Here is a 12,522-nt window from a genome sequence, read left to right as displayed (position 1 = left end):
AAGGGCACATATTGGTACCAAAGAGTGCATATTAGTACCTCAAAGGTACATATTGGTACCAAAGAGGGCAAATTAGTATGTCGTAGGTACATATTGATAGTAAAGAGTACATATTAGTACATCAAAGGTCCATATTGGTACCAAAGAGTGCATATTAGTACGTCAAGGGCACATATTGGTACCAAAGAGTGCATATTAGTACGTCAAGGGCACATAATGGTACCAAAGAGTGCATATTAGTACCTCAAAGGTACATTTTGGTACCAAAGAGTGCATATTAGTACCTCATAGGCACATATTGGTACCAAAGAGTGCAAATTAGTATGTCGTATGTACATATTGATAGTCAAGAGTGCATATTAGTACCTCAAAGATACATATTGGTACCAAATGTATACATAGCTATAGCTACAAAATACATATTAGGACCTTTTTTAAAGGGCACTGCCCCAATGATTTTTTATCTTTTTTTTCTGACAGTGTACAAACTAAGGTAGTTATGATGCTCCCATTTGTAATCGTCACATTGTGTTGCTGCTTAATCTTAAATCAACAGCTCTCGGATGAAAAAACAACAACTTTCAACTGTTTTGGTGGTGCGTCCCACTGTCAGTGTAAACATACATTAAGAAGTCCGGACAGTGGGCGTAGCCGGAGGCGGGGCTTACCTTTGGCCTGACACTGAAGTTCAATAGTCTTCTCAATTTCGGTTATCACCATTCTTTTTGGCTTGGATGTAAAGTACGGAGGCTCTGTGTTCATACCAAAACAAGACCACATACTTATTAGTGTACATAAAATGCATAAAACTTTGGTTTGTTACAACCCACACATTTTGCACTTTAAAAACTTATAGTAGTTAACATCCACTGTGATGGAATGAAACATCAATGTGTACTTCCACTAAACTACATGTAAAAAGCATGAAGGCGCACACTTTAACCAGCATTCTTCGCTGCTACGCTCAGCTCATCTCACTAGTGGCTTTTATACAAAACCCTTTCATCTACTTCTCCTTTATTCTCGCCTTTATTTTCAGATTTCGTGACAGGAAGAGCACGACTCTCGTTACCTTTTCACACACCTGCCGCTTTTTTGCCTTTTCTCTCGCTCGAAACAAAAGTGACAAAGGATCTGTTAAGCATGATGCTGATAACAGCTTTTCACCTACTGAAGGATGATGCCAAAAAAGAAGGAGGGGTTGAGCGGGGGGAATGGTTAAACAAATAACAACAAAAAAAAACCAACTGCATAACAATGTCACAATTTCTCTATATCTGTTCTCTTATTCCTCATCTTTTTTGCTCGCCTTTTCTTTCTTACTCGACAAATCAGCCCGTATTCACTCTTATGCAGATCACGCAATACAAATTCAGATCTGGGCCTGGATTGGATTCAACAGCAGAAACAATAAATACCTCCCTGGTTTCTTCTCTTTTTCCTCTGCTGGCTGCTCTGACATGTTCACTTTATCTTTCTATAAAAGTCTCTCTCCAACAGCCCCAATTTATTCATCACTCCATTGGCTGCCTCATGCATATGCATGCCTCTCTTTCGCCCAATCATGTAAGGCGCACACCTGTCAGATAAGCTCATTGAATGAATATCCGTTGCTCTTTCTAATAAGGGTGCAGAGTATAAATATTCATAGCTCATTTTTAGTCAAATATCTTGGTGGTAGACTGTAATATTTGTGTTTTTGGATCAAAGAGAAGTATGATGGATATAAGAGGGGCCTGAAGATATATAAAGCCACTGACCATGTGCAAAAGTCTTACTGTGGGTTTACATCAGATTCGAGTTCAACGATTTGCGCGAGTAGATTACATACAAAGTCGGCGTGGGCCGATGTGAATGACGCGATATGGGCGGCACGTTTGACGTGAAAACATGCACTATTCGCCTCAAACGCGTCTTCGCCCAAGTTGAAAATATTCAACTCGAGCTAAAAATTCGCATGACACAAAGTTAAATCCCGCGAGTGAGCAACGTGATGCGATTGCACACTTCGCATTTGGTGTAAACCCACAGTTACTGTGCATTCACAAATGAAGCAAATAAATCGCATGTAGACGGACGCTTGCACATTTTGAGTTAACTCGCTTCTTTCGCGTGTGAAATTGTGTCATTCGCGCATGAAATTCAAAAGCAAATACACTTAATTTGCACACTTTAGCTAGCTTGTAGTCTATGTTTATATAAATAAATAAATATATATATATCGAATGGCTGCATGCATATTTTTGTGTGCGGAACATAGGTGGAACATAATATACACGAACATATTAAGTGGCGGAAGTCTCCGCCTTCAACACAACTCTTCTGTTAAACATATAACATAATTCGGCCCGCAGAAAGATTTTTATTTACTTAGTTGTATATTCGTTTGATTATTGATGTAATCGTTTATGGGGCCGCTTACGTGTCACGTCTAAAAGCGCGTGTTAAACGCGTGTCAACGCACTGTTTTGTTCTTTCTGCGTGAGATGTTGCGCGTCTTTCGTTGCTACGCAATCATGACACGCGCTTTCTGTGACAGCGAGAATAAGGAATGCGTGATCAGATTTTTCATCTGCACCTCACGTCAATCATATCATTGTCACAATGTGATCAGCTGGTCGGGACAGAGAAGAGATGTAACCCGGGCTTACTCAGCTGTTACTCAGCTGCGGAGGGGTTCGTTAGTTTAAGTCACAGCTTACATTGACGACACAAGCAAAGATTTGGAGAAACGTGCAAAAGATAAAAGATGGCTCTCACTAATCTCAATATGAGTGTATAATAAGTATATCATAATGTTGCTTGCTATGCAGTTACACATAGAGCAGTAATATTATTTTTATGCATAGATGATACATAGCCAATTCAATACTGTGAGTTAAACAATTCAAAATAAATCAAAACAGAAATATTTTTTGGTTGCAAAATTGTAGGCTAATAGTTCATAAATGTATTCAGGAAATTAATTTGTTAGTTCAAGGTTTTAGTAGAAAAAATGTAAGAGACGGTTAAGAAAAGAGTTACCTACTGTTATAAAATAATGTAAAAAAGTATGTTATTTAGTGGAGAACTTTGCAGTAGTATTTTATTTATTCTTTTTTATTTTAAATATATTTTATATATTATGTTTTAATAAAAAGTGTTTAGAAAATTGTAAACAAATTGTAAAAAAGTTTATAGTAATAAACAACCTGCAGTTTAATGTTTACATTTTTCCCTTACTGTACCAAAAATGAACCGAATCGTGTCATCAAAATGGAGGTACGCACCGAACCGTGATTTTTGCGCACCGTTACACCCCTAGTATTCATATATATATATATATAATATAAATGATACATAAATATACAAATGTATTAACACATGTAAACATATCTTAAATATACTGTATACATGCATGTGTGTGCATTTATCTATACAAAGTTATTATATACAGTTCACACACATATTTGATGTAAACAAAAACTTTTATTCTGCTATAGATTAATCGCGATTAATCGTTATGCATTCCTACTTTCAAGCCAGATGCTTTTTATTCCTGTTTTTATAAAAGTACGAAGATGTGTCGTACAGCTCTGGGTGTCCACATACAGCGACAATGACTTTGTCCCCTTTGTCCCCTAGAGCAAGCTCCTGATTGGTTAACGCGGCAACAATACCCATCAAATTTCAGATTTTCAAGACATTGCGTGCGTAAAATGACCAAAACACTAAATTTGCGTGAATAGCGCCGCAGGATGTCTGTCGCATCTTTGCATTGACTTACCGCTTTATTCGCGTCTGGCATGAATGCACCATTAGAGAGTCAATGCAGTTTAGTTTGAACTCTGCGCTGCACGTTCCAATTACATTCATAATGGTGAAGGCATTACTGGGTTTTTGTTATAACATTAGTTGGACCAATCAGTATTTCAGTATTTTTGATTAAATTGAGCTGAAAAAAATAATTATAATACCTCTGAAGTCATATACTTATTTGTTTATGCATGCATGCTGATTGCCAAACAGCTTTGGAGATTTCTGCTTTTCCCAATTTACTGTAAGTAGACCGAAGATGTGGTTGTATTAGAAACAGATGGCCAAGTGAAATTGACTTCTTTCAAACAAGACTTTTATAATATACAAGCAACAAAAGTGTTCTGTAATATTCAAACAAATCAATGATTATAAGTCTAAAACAGTTTATCAGCTAAACTACCGCTGTTCAGTAACCACCCTAAAGGCTCCTTTCAGTAAAGCAAGGTCTTACCCAAGACTGACAGGTACGCTTTGGCCTCTGTGCTTTTTTGGCTGGTGTTTGTGAGCGCCGCCTCGCAAACATACAGGCCTGTGTCGGCTGAAGTGGGGTTACTGATGACCAGCCTGCGACTGAATGAGTCCACTCCTGTTGTTAGTCTCACCCCATTACGCTTCCAGAACACCTGCAGTCTGTCAAGAGACCTGACTCACACCAAAACACACAGGCACAACCAAAACGGTGTGAAAACAAAAGTTTTAGGAATTTTACAACTACAATAATTATGCTTGAAAGTACTTTTAAGTACAAAATTATAGTTTGATTTTATACACATTATGTTTATGCCCATAGAAAGACAAATCCCCCAAGAGACCACTTTATTGGTGCAATGTGTACATTTTAGAAGGATCTATTGACAGAAATGCAATATAATATACATAACTATGTTTTAAGTGTTGTATGAAGACCTTACATAATAAACTGTTATGTTTTCATTACCTTAGAATGAGCCATTTTTTATACATACACCACGGGCCCCCTTACATGAGTGGTGCTGTCATGTTTCTACAGTAGCCCCAAATGGACAAACTGCTCTACAGAGCGCATTTTGTCACTATGTTGTTTGTCCAGACGATGACGTTTTTGTCCTGTGACGCTGCTGTAGCTTCTCTATGTGCTTCAAAAGGGAGGGGTGCAAGGTGGACTGAGCCGTTGGTCGCAATTCGCAAGCTCACCACTAGATGCCGCTGATATCTACACAGTGCATCTCCATTGGAGTTTCAGAAGAGATCTAAACAATGGCTTGCTAAGTCTTTATATTATAGTATGAAATTGACCCAAATCCAGATTATTTTACCTATAAAATCTACATTACTTTTACAACTCCAAACTCTTAAAGCGACACTCCACTTTTTTTGAAAATATGCTCATTTTCCAGCTCCCAAAGAGTTAAACATTTGATTTTTACAGTTTTGGAATCCATTCAGCTGATCTCCTAGTCTGGCGCTAGCACTTGTAGCATAGCTTAGCATAATCCATTGAATCTGATTAGACCATTAGCATCGCACAAAAAATAAGCAAAGAGTTTCAATATTTTTCCTACTTAAAACTTGACTCTTCTTTAGTTACATTTTTGACCGACGGAAAATTAAAAGTTGCGATTTTCTAAGCAGATATGGCTAGGACTATACTCTCATTCTGGCATAATAATCAAGGACTGCTGCTGTAACATGGCTGCAGGAGGCGCAATATGACATGACGCAGTGCCCGAAAATAGACCTCTGCTATTGAAAGTTACCAAGGGGACTATTTTCGGGCATTGCGTAATATCACTACGCCTGCTGCAGCCTTTTTGGTTATTTGTTAGCGCGATGCTAATGGTCTAATCAGATTCAATGGATTGTGCTAAGCTATGCTAAAAGTGGTACCGCCAGACCCAGAGATCAGCTGAATGGATTCCAAAACGGTAAGAATCAAATGTTTAACTCTAGGGGAGCTGGAAAATGAGCATATTTTCGAAAAAAGTGGAGTGTCCCTTTAATGCATTTTAACAATTGTTGTATTTCTGTTTTCATTTCTCCCAAGCCATCTGAGACTAAGTAGAAACACAACTGAGATCTCCATCAAAGGAGTTATAAAAGAACCTCCAAGCAATAAAATGTTCCTCTGGATGAATGCAAAAAACAAAAAAACAATGCAATGACGTTAACTATTCAATAGCTATGACCAACATCTTTGTAAATGACGGTGGAGCGACTGGCGATGAGTCACTGCAGTCGGGGGCAACCCACCTTGCATTAGCGACGCACTCGAGAGTCGCTTCACTCGCCCCGGCAACCACTGATGTGTTCTTAGGTGCGATCACGATCACCGGGGCAACCAATTCAGCGGGTGCAATACTGTCTGAAATGGAGAAAAGAGAAAAACTAGTAAAAAAAATAAAAGACTGGCTGATTATTGGCACAATCAATCAGGTTAATAGACTCAGCATCACAGAAAGCGAGATAAGGCTTTCTGATGAGCCTCTAGGTTTTTTTGCTTCTTTTCATCCTCTCTCTGAATCATTTCTCTATCTGAAACATAATACATGCAGAAGGAAAAGTCAAATGACTGTCTATGGAAGACAGATGAGGGTGGAGGGAAAGAATGAGCGAGAGATGGAGAGAGACAGATGAGCGCTGATAATTGGATGTGATTGCATCTTTAAAGGGATAGTTCACCCAAAAATGAAAATTTGGTCTTTATAGACTTTATTCAGTAACTTTATGTCGCTGTATGACTTTCTTCTATAGAAACCCAAAATGAGAAATTTTAAAGAATTAATCGGTCAACTCTTTTTCATTTGGTTACATGAATAGGGTCTGCAGCTTTTAAGCTTTGAAAACTATGCAAAAGCATCGAAAGTAGCATACAAGTGGCTCCTGTTACACAAGTACTTTGTTGCAAATCTTCTAAAATCATACTACACTTAACTCTCACCCCGCCATGAACAAGTTATTTTTATCAGTTAAGAGGAAACGGTTCCCTGCCAATGACGAGTTTTTCCGGCATTCCGTATTTCAGCTATTATCCACCAACTTATAAAACCTGGAAGCAACACCTTAGGCAAAACGGTAAGAACTCTGTGTATGTTTTGATCAAATCTCTATCAAAAGTCCTTCACAAAACGCAATTATTTCAGCTTTTTGCTTAAAATTGGTTACCCATATTTTAGAGGTGATAAAAGAAAACAAATGTTAAGATTAAGATGAAAAACTTTTTTTTTAATTCAGAGGGTCTGTTCTTTGATTTGTTATATTGTATGTTTATATATTCAAAGAAGAAGATTTTCTGGAAGGTATTAAACTTTTGTAAAAATCATAAAAAATGCTGGCGCTGGCTGGCAACTTAAAAGAATTAAAGGGATAGTTCACCTAAAAATGAAAATTCTGTCTCGAAATTGTGATAAATAATGATAAGCACACAGCTGGTGGAAACCATTGACTTTCATAGTAGGAAAACCAAATCCTATTTAATTTAAATGGATCCGTCAACTGTGTGCTTACCATATTTTATCAAAATATCTTCTTCATCATTTATTACAATACTTCCACAGTATTTGTTTTTTCTTTTATGGAAGTCAAAAGTTTCTACCAGCTGTGTGTTTATCATTTATCAAATATCTACTTTTGTTTTCATCAAAAAAAAGAAAGAAAATAAATTCATACAGATATAAAACAACATTAGGGTGAGTAAATTATGACAGAATTTTAAAAAATACACCTTTGTACCTACAGTAAAGGGTGCATATTAGTACATACTGGTATCTCAAAGGTACAAATCGATACCTAAATGACAAATATTAAAGGAAAACACCACCGTTTTTCAATATTTTACTATGTTCTTACCTCAACTTAGGCCATGTTTACATTAGAGCATTTGCGTTTTAAAACGGCATTTTAAAATGAAAACGATCCTCGTTTATACTGGCATTTTTAAAAGAATCTTCATCCACACTATACACCACCATAAACGCATGAAACATGACCAATCACGTAACTGGGCATGCGCATATAAGTGTAAAATAACTTATTACTCTAAGAATAGCTTACCTTTGCACGTTTACGCAGCCTAGGGGTGTGCGATATTGACAAAAAGTCATACATGGGTCCTTTGCTGGCAACTATAACAGACACTATTTTTGAACCTATAAAAATGTGTTTGGGAAAGTCTTATACTGTTCTATTTCCCCCCTACAACATATTAATATGATTAATAGGTTAATTTTTATTTTATAACTAAACAGAAAGGTCTTTATGATTTAAAAAGAAAGCATTCAAGTGAACAGTACTAAACAGTAGCGAACTTGAAGCAAAAATAAATGTCAGCAAATGCAAACTTCAATCAAACATAGTAAGAGGTGAAGTATTGCTTTAGCCTACCAGAAATGCTTATTGCATTAATTTTTTAAAGTGTGCGAGGTCCGTGCACGTCCTCCGCTAGCAACACACAAATAGCTAAAAGCGCAAGCGCCTAAACGAGCATTATATTAATGACGTTGAGTTTATTGTTTTTATTAATTTATATTCACAAAACTTATCAACAAAACATCGATTAAAATTAAGAGACAAATTATCGGAAACGAAATTCATTTTAAAGTAGCAAACAAAACTTACATTAAACTGGAAGATAATGTCTGACCCATTACAATTCTCCCTTCATATTGGCCTTTACAACGCCTATATTGCGTTTAAAATTACAGTCTATCTTTCGTAAGCTTAAACAAAACATAAACACTTATACTGTTCTAGCTCCCCCTACAACATATTAATATGATTAATAGGTTAATTTTTATTTTTTAACTAAACAGAAAGGTCTTTATGATTTAAAAAGAAAGCATTCAAGTGAACAGTACTAAACAGTAGCGAACTTGAAGCAAAAATAAATGTCAGCAAATGCAAACTTCAATCAAAATATAGTAAGAAGTGAAGTATTGCTTTAGCCTACCAGAAATGCTTAATGCATTAATTTTTAAAAGTGTGCAGTGTTGGGGTAGTTACTCAAAAAATGTAATTAGTTACTAGTTACTAGTTACTTCTTAAAATTGTAATGAGATTACTTTACTAGTTACTGCATTTGAAAAGTAACTTCACTACTTATTACTTTACTTTCCTTTTTCTTAATTTACCACATAGATACATGGACATGGTTTAGGCGGGGTCGGCTGATGATGAGTGACTACTTTAAATGACCGGCCAGGGCTCTAGACTAACTTTTTGCACTGGTTGCACTGGTGCGCCTAACATTTTTTCTTAGGTGCACCAGCACAAAAGTTAGGTGCACCCTAATTTTTGACCCCATCGGATTTATAGTTCGCCCAAAAATTAAAATTCTGTATAATTTATTTGTAAATCAGGTTTGTAACTCTCATGTTGTTACAAACCTGTATAAATGTCTCTGTTCTGGTGAACATGAATGAAAACACCTTGAGGAATGTCCGCAACCAAACCACCCATGAGCCCCATTCACCTCCACAGTATTATTTTTTCCTACTATAGAAGTGAATGGGGCCCATGCCTGGTTTGGTTATTAACATTTCTCAAAATATGTTGCTTCGTGTTTATCAGAACAAAGATATTTATACAGGTTTGTAACAAAATGTATTATTTATTTTTGGGTGAACTGTCCCTTTAACACCGCAAGTTTAGCGCCCATGGTGGTTTCATACAGAATATAAACATGTAGGCTATTTTATAATTTTAATGTTGTCATTCCATTTTACTTATACGAGTCATGCACAGTCCTGTTTGATAACCCGCATCCGCGCGATTAAAATAACAGTTGACCCGTTATCCGACATCAGCATCAATTTATTTCATACCCGTTTTACAAAAAGACTGCGACCGGCCGCACCGCAAATCGTGATGTAAGTAGAAACCTTTAAAGATCTTCATGCAGAACATTGACAGAAATAAGCACAGGACCATGCTTGTTCAAATATATTATCATTTAATGTGAAACTTTGTGAGGGTCGGCTGATTGACAGCTGAGCGGTCAGCAGTGTTTGAACACTCATAAGCGCTGCGCTTATATTTATTATTACCTGATAAATTGATGATATGATTGCAGTGATTCCAAAGGGATGTCCAAAAAAACTCAAGTAGAATGTTAAATGTTTAAAGTTTAATGTCTCTTTCTCGCTGCCCTGTGTAAACCCACGCGGGTGATGGCATGAAACGCGTGAGGAGCTTGCATTTTGCATTACCTTAAATTACCTTAAATTATGGTCATACAAATAAAAGTAAAACAACATTCAAAACTGTAATGTGTAAATTTATTTATGTAAAGTTACACTCGCAATAATAACAAAACATTGTGCTTTTTTAAATAGGTAAAAAGTGTTTTGTGCTGCATCGGTTTGGGAGCGCGTCACACAATAAATAAACTCATATAGGCTACTTTTGAATTCGTTTTGTTAATTTGCTAATTATTTAAGGGAAACACATTTCATATAGGCTTATTTATTTTATTATTTTTTCACCAAAGAAAGACGTAATCATCACGTTCTATTCATTTTAATGCTTTTTGTGCATAAACTAAAGCCTTGGGGGAATTATTTATAAATGAAGCAACAACGCAAATCAAGGAATTAACTTATTTCTCTATTTAAGACAGTCTGGCAGGGCGGTAACAGTGATACATCAAACACCGAGAAGTTTATAGGATTAGATTTGGACGTAAGATTATGAAGAAAATTGAGCGCACGCGACATTGCTGTTCGGGTTACGTTCAAATAATTTCTTTAAAAGAATTATGCTCTGGCTCTGACTCGATTGAGGTTCATTACCTAATTCCGTCTTCGCGTTCGGACCTCTCGATCCCTGACCGGTAGGTTAAGCAGGATCTTTCGCCACAAGTGTTGTTTTGCCATGCTGGGCTTACAAATGCTCAGACAGGTTGCTCATCGCGTTGTCAGCAGTTGAAAGACACTTGTCATGTGGGCATAGTGTGCATTTCACACGAATATTTTTGTCCTTTCGAGCAATACGCTGAAAGTTATGTGAATATCGCCCCAGTGGCTGAAACCCTCCGTCTTCATTTCCCGCTCCCCTTTGCACCAGCAGCTCCGTCAAATCAATCTCTATGGCAACGGCACACGTACAGGGACACGCATGCACGCACCACTTAAATAGACAGAACTTTACACCCAGGCAAACACTGTTTGGGTAACGCAGGAAAGCGCGTTCCTATAGTCTAGTAAAGTAGTGTAGTTACCAATCTTATTAGTGTAATGCGTTACTTTACTTCGTTACCCAAAAAAGTAATGTAGTTACTGTAATCCGTTACTTTGTAACTCGTTACCCCCAACACTGAAAGTGTGCGATGTCCGTGCACGTCCTCCGCTAGCAACACACAAATAGCTAAAAGCCAAGCGCCTAAACGAGCATTATATTAATGACGTTGAGTTTATTGTTTTTATTAATTTATATTCAACAAACTTATCAACAAAACATCGATTAAAATTAAGAGACAAATTATCTGAAACGAAATTCATTTTAAAGTAGCAAACAAAACTTACATTAAACTGGAAAATAATGTCTGACCCATTACAATTCTCCCTTCATATTGGCCTTTGCAACGCCTATATGGCGTATAAAATTACAGTCTATCTTTCGTAAGCTAACTAAATTTAAACAAAACATAAACACATTAAACCCAACAATACTCAAACATTAATATAAAACAGACATTATCTATAAGGATACATGTTAAAACAATCCGATATAGCGTTTATAATAGCTGGTTGGTAGATGTTTACTATTTTTGGCAAAACCTCCATTGCAAACCAACATTTACATCAATAAAATAATTTTTACTTTGAAAATGATGCGCTGTCACGTTAATATCAGCTGTTCGTTTACATAAGACTCCATCTACGTTCATTTACACTCAGAGCAACGTCTGAGTTCTCAAACTAAAACAGGGTCTTCAGCGTTTGCGAACGAATCCGTTTATGAGGGTCGAAAACGGTGATGTAGTGTAGATGAAAGGCGTAAACGTAGCAAAAGTAACGCGTTTTAAAGCATAAACGCATTAATGTAAACATAGCCTTAGACTAATTAATACAAACCTATCTTTTTCAATGCGTGCACTTAATCTTTGTACAGCATCTCGTGAATGTGTTAGCATTTAGCCTAGCCCCATTCATTCCTATGGCTCCAAACAGGGATGAATTTTGAAGCCACCAAACACTTCCATGTTTTCCCTATTTAAAAACACTTACATGAGTAGTTACACAAGTAAGTATGGTGACACAAAATAAAACTTTTGTTTGGAGCCATAGGAATTAATGGGGCTAGGCTAAATGCTAACACATTCAAGAAGCGCTGTACAAAGATTAAAAGTGCACACATTGATAAAAGACAGGTATGTATTAATTCATCTAAGTTTAGGTAAAAACATAGCAAAATATTGGTACTGTTCCAGTAACAGCTTTTATACCTTTGTATTTATGAGAAACTGAAATTTACAGTATATTACAGTATGAAATGTACAGTTACAGTACATTATTCACTTAAACACAACCCCATCTATTCATCTATATCTAATAACAGCATACTTCGAAAAAAAGATTATCAATAAAAAAACAAACTAAATATCCCTATTTTGTACTCGGTTAACGTATCACCTCAGTTGTAAAAAGCACTCTGAAGGTATGTTTTGAACAATAAACACTTCAGTCCCCATTTACTTGCCTAGTAGAAAAAAATCAACTAGTCTCTAAAATTGTTTTTGTTCTGTGCAAA

At 36.4% G+C, this 12,522-nt stretch overlaps 1 protein-coding gene across 3 annotated transcripts in view; it reads right to left on the bottom strand.

The window, feature by feature from the left end:
* Window positions 1-12,522, bottom strand: part of sdk1b (sidekick cell adhesion molecule 1b) — a 373,118-nt gene that overhangs the window by 143,753 nt on the left and 216,843 nt on the right. For all 3 annotated transcript variants that reach the window (XM_073866164.1, XM_073866162.1, XM_073866163.1), the window contains 3 exons: window positions 6,028-6,139; window positions 4,250-4,440; window positions 669-752 (listed from right to left, as the gene is read on the bottom strand). In XM_073866164.1, coding sequence (XP_073722265.1) covers window positions 669-752; window positions 4,250-4,440; window positions 6,028-6,139 — 387 coding nt within the window. The remainder of the gene's footprint in view (window positions 1-668; window positions 753-4,249; window positions 4,441-6,027; window positions 6,140-12,522) is intronic.

The sequence above is a fragment of the Misgurnus anguillicaudatus genome, chromosome 3 (genome assembly GCF_027580225.2).
Source record: "Misgurnus anguillicaudatus chromosome 3, ASM2758022v2, whole genome shotgun sequence".
Classification (NCBI taxonomy): Eukaryota; Metazoa; Chordata; class Actinopteri; order Cypriniformes; family Cobitidae; genus Misgurnus; species Misgurnus anguillicaudatus.
Note: the sequence above shows the minus strand (reverse complement) of the source record. Positions and strands in the feature narration are given on the sequence as shown.